General features: G+C 42.2%; 1 protein-coding gene across 1 annotated transcript; it reads right to left on the minus strand.

The window, feature by feature from the left end:
* Positions 1-1867: 1867 nt before the first annotated feature.
* LOC115200372 (vesicle-associated membrane protein 8) lies at positions 1868-6268 on the minus strand. The gene is made up of 3 exons (XM_029763393.1): positions 5814-6268; positions 3470-3625; positions 1868-3124 (listed from the first exon to the last, which is right to left on the minus strand). Exons 1-3 carry the CDS (start codon positions 5826-5828, stop codon positions 2945-2947), a joined length of 351 nt encoding a protein of 116 aa, XP_029619253.1. The 5' UTR covers positions 5829-6268; the 3' UTR covers positions 1868-2944.
* Between the last annotated feature and the right edge of the window lie 264 nt (positions 6269-6532).

Consider the following 6532-nt stretch of genomic DNA (forward strand, 5'->3'; position numbering starts at 1 on the left):
GGGCTAGGGCCATTCCCCTCCAGAAATGTCTGGGAACTTGCAGGTGCCTTGGTGGAAGAGTTGGGTAACATCTCACAGCAAGAACTGACAAAGCTGGTGCAGTCCATGAGGAGATGCACTGCAGTACTTAATGCAGCTGGTGGCCACACCAGATACTGACTGTTACTTTTGACTGTTACTTTGTTCAGGGACAAATAATACATTTCTGTTAGTCACATGTCTATGGAACTTGTTCAGTTTATGTCTCAGTTGTTGAATCTTATGTTCATACAAATATTTACACATGTTAAGTTTGCTGAAAATAAATGCAGTTGACAGCGAGAGGACATTTTTTTCTGAGTTTATGATGTTGAATGCTGAGCTATAATCAATGAACAGCATTCTTACATAGGTATTCCTCTTGTCCAGATGGGAGAGGGCAATGGGCAGTGTAATGGCGATTGCATAGTCTGTGGATCTATTGGGGCAGTAAGCAAATTGAAGTGGGTCTGGGGTGTAAGGTAGAGGTGATATGATCCTTGATCCTTAACTAGCCTCTCAAAGCACTTCATGATGAAAGAAGTGAGTGCTACCGTGCGATAGTCATTTAGTTCCGTTACCTTTGCTTTCTTGGGTACTGGATCAATGGTGGACATCTTGAAGCCAATGGGGATAGCAGACTGGGATAGGGAAAGATTGAATATGTCCATAAACACTCCAGCCAGCTGGTCTGTGCACGATCTGACGTGGCTAGGGATGCCGCCTGGGCCGGCAGCCTGCGAGGGTTAACACGCTTTAATGTCTTACTCACGTCGGCCACAGAGGAGAGCCCACAGTCCTTGGTAGTGGGCCGCATCGGTGGCACGGTGTTATCCTCAAAGTGGGCGAAGGTATTTAGCTTGTCCGGAAGCAAGACTTCGGTGTCTGCGATATGGCTGGTTTTCACTTTGTAGTCCGTAATTGTCTGTAGACTCTGCCACATACGTCTCATGTCTGAGCCGTTGAATTGCGACTCTACTTGATCTCTATACTGACGTGCCTGTTTAATTGCATTACGTAGGGAATAACTACACTGTTTGTGTTCTGCCATATTCCCAGTCACAAGGCCATGGTAAATGCATTGGTACACGCTTTCAGTTTTGTGCAAATGCTGCCATCTATCCATGGTTTCTGGTTAGGGTAGGTTTTAATGGTCACAGTGGGTACAACATATCCTATACACTTCCTGAAAAACTCAGTCACCGTATCCGTCAATGTTATTCTTAGAGGCTACCCGGAACATATCTGTGCTTTGTTAAAACCCCTCAAATTCATTGTTGGAGATAAACAAGAGTAGAAAGGATGTCAAATTTGAGTCAGTGCTATTGTGAAATATAATGTGTCATCAGATTTCCAACTGCTGTGATCCATCATACAGTACAACACTTGAGACATTGTAGATCACATCCAAGCAACCTCATCCCGTCTGAGATCTGTGCTCTGAGATATCACACATTGATGGAGATTTGGAGAGGTCTATGCATGGTGAGTAAAAATCCTAAAAGTAAGCACCCACTGGAAAATCAAAGATATAGTCCAAGAAAATACTGTTAATGATTCCCCCAAAGATATTAAATATTAGTTTAAAAACTCTTGTAACACTGACTGTTGCGGTAATGGCTCAACTATTCTGTTCTGTCAAATCACAAAGAAAGCACTTCTTTAAGACGTCCTTGTTTCCGCTTAGCTTATTGAGTGATTCTAGTAGTAAGAACACAGTAAAAACAATGAAGGAATTTCTCATGGTGCATTCAACAACTCTACCAACCTCTTTGTGTTAGTGTACTGTCTGCCTCTTGGCTGGTCAGGCAGAAACCATTTGAGATAACAGAATAATTAACAAAATCACTGCGGAAGTAAATGCTATTTATTCTAGAATGAATCCGATATAACATGATTGAACTCCATCAATGAATGAAAAACAAAATAATAGAATTCTATAGCAATTGAAACTGGCCCAAATCCCCAATACATCCTACTTGTCTAAAATACAATTATATCTCTAAACCACATATCTACTGATAGGACTCTGGGGGGGGGGGGTCCATATCATTCTCTTTCATTGGTTTTGTTGATTAAAAACAACATTAATACAGTCATATGAAAAACAAAAAAGAAAAGATGTTCAGTAGGGATGAGAAAAATAAAACATTAATAAATAGCCTCAAATTAACCTCATTGTTACACTACTGGGATGGTTTAGGGCCCCATGTGGGTGCTTTACAAATGTATATACAGGTAAGATAACTATATACAAGCATGGGAGTTAACTCCTTGACCTCCCCAAAGCTTGGCTGGTATTGTAACATTGGAGTGTGCAGGGAGATGAGTTAAAACCCACATGTAGTTAAAGAATACAGGTAGGCCTACCAAAAGCTACTATGCAATTAACCGTTTCAATTTAGTCAAGATTACATTATCTGGATGAATACATTTTTGATGAATGAAGCCTTAAGTGGGAAGAAATAGTTGAGCAACTGCTGAATTACAATTGATCTGAAAGCCATTGGCCTATTATATGAGAGGAAGACATTAACAAAGCTATGAGATGGCTGACAGTAGTCCTATGAGCTTGAGACACTCGTTTGGACCAGCAAGGGGAGTTGTTAGCTGTTCAATTCCACCTCTCTCACAACAGGTTGACTGGAGTTAGCCAGAGTTTCCAAGGCCTGAGTACAGGGACCATGAGAACCCTCATTAGGTCATGACATGAGTTCCCGCAGTTTGTGTATGATGGAGTATCAGGTCATGGATAGAGGTCAAAAGGCTCTCATGTTTCTTCAGACTCTCTCTCCGTTCCCCCTCTCTTTCAATATACCTTTGGAGCAAAGTTTTCCCCATCTTTCAAAACAAAAAAACCCACTGACATCCTCTCTAGTAACCAGCTCAGCTAAAACACATTGAAACACAGTGGGAAAAAACATGACTAGTTTGGTTTTTTAGTAGGTTTGGGAACAGGGGAGCTGGTTGGGATGACGCCAGTGCTGAGCAGTATGATGATGAGGATTATGATGAGGACAATGACCACGATCACCACCCACAGCTTCATGTTCTTCCACCAGTAGGAGCGAGCCACCTTCTGGGACGTGTGCTTGAAGTCCTCAGCCTGAGGGAGAGATGGGATGCTGCTAGGAACACGCTCACAGAAGTTCTACCATTTGCAGCGTTTTGCAGTAATCAATGCTTTGTAAACTGCAGATATGTAGTCTACACATTTCAGAAGGTTTATGGCCTGCAATTAGATTTTTTTTTTTTAAATGCACACCTTGAACAAACCCACACCATGGTTCACTCTTTAGGTCCATTGAATACTTTAGCTATCAATAATTGGATGTACTATGAAGTTATAGTAGATGTTAAGTGAGGACAAATGAATGCAGTGAGGAGCACATGATGAGGAGAGAGACAATGTAGAACAGAGATGTGGAGCAGTGTTGCAGGACTGACTGACCCCAGCCTGCAGGTCCTCTGACTTGCCCATCAAGTCGTCCAGCCTCTCTCCCCGGGCAAGGATCCGGTCCACGTTCTGGGTCATGATGTCCTTCACTCCCTCCACCTGAGACTGCAGGGTCTTCACCTTGTCCTGCTCCACCACCTCTCCCTTCTCCTGGAGACAGACAGAGACAGACAGAGGCGAGAGCCATCCAGCACGTATTTTCATAAACTGAGGATATCTGTGTGAAATATAAACCATCAAGCCAATGGTAAAGGACTCAAGTACTCAAATGCTGCTAATGGGCTGACTGGGGTTATGGTGTAGATTATTCCTACAAAGCTTTATCAACAATCCATTAACAGTAGTAAGAAGAGAACCCTGTGGGGAAGTTTTACACCTGTATCACTTCTCAAATAACCTTTTACGGTCTAGTCAGAAGAATGTCCATATCTTATGTCATAGCAGCCTTTGAATGATCATGTAAGACCTGCACAAAAATAACAGATGCACACAAGAGCCAATGAAGATCCATGTCAGGAATATATATATATTTTAAACAGGCACATTTAATTGACAGTACATGTCTGAAGGTCCCTGTAAGCCAGGAAATGCTATTTTTCACATCCAGAGCCAGTTAGCTTGCTGACGAACTTCACTACACTTAAAAGTACAAAAGACTTGATTAGACGTTGCTGACGTGTTAGGCTTTGTATGTGAGACAAAGAGAAAGGAGTGAGTGTGCATGTTGCAATTTTTGTTTCTCCCAAACCCCACGAGCAGGCTCACTGGCTCAAAAAACACAGGCGTCTCCAGGAAACGGTAAGATTTGCTGCGTCACAACCTGGCTCCCCCCCTCCTCTGTTCTCAGTCTCCTCCCTTCACAACCTGCTTTCTCCTGGCACAGGGCTTTGCCTGTATGAGGCCCACTGAATGGCCGACTGCTATCAAATGACAAGTCCCACCAAGAGAGAAACATTACATACTGACAAAGGAAGTTCACTGATGTTAGAGAGATTAGTAGGCTACATACAGTATTACACAGTATCATATTCAAATACTTGAGAAGCAAGCCTTTTTGAAGCTTTGAAAGTCCTTCAACTGGTTAGAGATCCAAACTCACAACACACAGCATTACGGCTGTATTCTTTCCTTCTTGACAGAGATACATCAAACAGATAACCACTTTGCTGACATAAATGAGGAAATCATTTAGATGAATTATGGATCTTAGGTCAGTAAATAAGTGCCAGTCTGTTTGTGATATGCCAACTCCTTGGCATGCCAAACATGTTGAACAGGGGTTAAGCACTTGATTTGTGTTCCACTGTGCTCTAAAATGTACATGTAAATACCAAGTCATTTCCCTCACATTTTGGTCAGCTACAATGTGCAAATGACAATGTATCAGGTCATAATTTTTATTTTGTTCTAAAGTGCATCTCATGGATATTGTGGACTGACTCATGGATCAGACATTTATGTTTAAGTAATCTCTGAACCTCAACCCAGAACCAAACTCTTGGGTACACGCTGGACTGTGTCTAGCTAATAGATTTGGGAGAAACTAATGCTGAAGAGCCTGTCAAGTGGTCTGTCTACAATCTACCCAGGCAACTGACACCAGGCAAGCAATATTAGGCCTACCAACCTGCCCACTTCCTTGTGAACGAACGGTCTAAACTCAGCTCTAGCTCAGAAGTAGAAAATAGCCAAATGTATGTTTGTGTTAGTTTAGCTGAAGTCCCCCTTGTAATGGCAATTCAAAACTTGACATCTACTCCTGAGGGGAAAGTACAGTACAGTAATCCACACTAAATGCATACGGGTTTCTCCAAGTATTCTCCCATAGAGCCCATAAAAAGTAAGGTGTAGTATTTGAGTTTGGTATATTTGACTATCCGCCTATATTTTCCTTAAAACATACACAGCTGACGATTCAAGCGAAAGTCGTTGAAGTGTTACATAATGACTCTTTATATGCTCTGACAGGGGTATACTTTCATGAATTGTTGTTGTTGTCGTTGTGGAATAGGCTACAATTTGTGGTGATTATCAAAATACCCACAGTAACAATTGGTGCACAGGCGCCATGTCAAATACACAAACGTTACAATTGAATTAATTCAAACGCAATCTTCCGCAAAAGCGATACTGCCAGCGACTTCTTGATCAGATACAATGTGCGCAATGAATGAAGGCAAAGCATAATATTTTCACAACTTCACACACTGTTGACTCGCAATCAACCTGTAGCATTGATTCTCAAGTGAGAAAGCCAGGCTATTAATGTGTGGATTCGAATGAGACTGGTTCAACAACACATCAGAAAAGAACCGAACGTTCCATGATCAGCACCTACCAAATTATTATCCATTTTGTCTTCAGTCTTCGTTTATCGTCACCGGAGTTTATTTTTTAATCCCGATGCATCCAATTTGTATAATTTTTTTCATGGATTATGCGAGTTTGATGTTCCTGCTGAACAGCCTTCGTTGCCTCCTGTTGCTCATGAACTTTTTTTTCTTCCTTAAAGTGAAGAGGTCCTTCGACTTGACCCACCTCTTCTTTCAGCTTCCACTTTGCATCCTCACGAGGGCGTTAGAGCACGCCGTTCTCTGGTGCACCTGCAGCAGGTAAGAAAATGGACCCAACTCAGAATGTCGTTGTGCTTGTTAGCCCACAAACTTTCACATCAGGATTCTTGATTATCGTTGGTATGTACTGGGTGCTACAGTAAGGAACGGTTTCATTTTTATCTGTAACTTCTGTTTGCAAGAACTGTATAAAATACAGCAGGTCGATTGACGTCAGCCCCCTATCTGCTGCCTGGCCCGATGCCGCGTTCATAACGACTGGGAACTTGGACATCTCCGACTTCAGTACGTTCAAAACAACTGGGAACTCGAAAAAAAACGAGGTCAAATCACGTCGGCGATCCTCAGGTCGGAGCTCTAGAATGATGCCCTACATTTTCCAACTTAGAATTCCGAGTTAGATGACCATTAAACTACTTTTTCCAGTCGGAACTCGTTTTTCCCCCGAGTTCACTGTTGTCGTGAATGCCCTGAGTCAGGGATT

The sequence above is a fragment of the Salmo trutta genome, chromosome 9 (genome assembly GCF_901001165.1).
Source record: "Salmo trutta chromosome 9, fSalTru1.1, whole genome shotgun sequence".
NCBI lineage: Eukaryota > Metazoa > Chordata > Actinopteri > Salmoniformes > Salmonidae > Salmo > Salmo trutta.

Excerpts from the sequence above, each read along its gene's own strand:
- LOC115200372 (XM_029763393.1), bottom strand. Across the intron at positions 3,125-3,469 it reads CAGAGGACCTGCAGGCTGGG|GCTGAGGACTTCAAGCACAC; the intron begins GTCAGTCAGTCC and ends TCTCTCCCTCAG.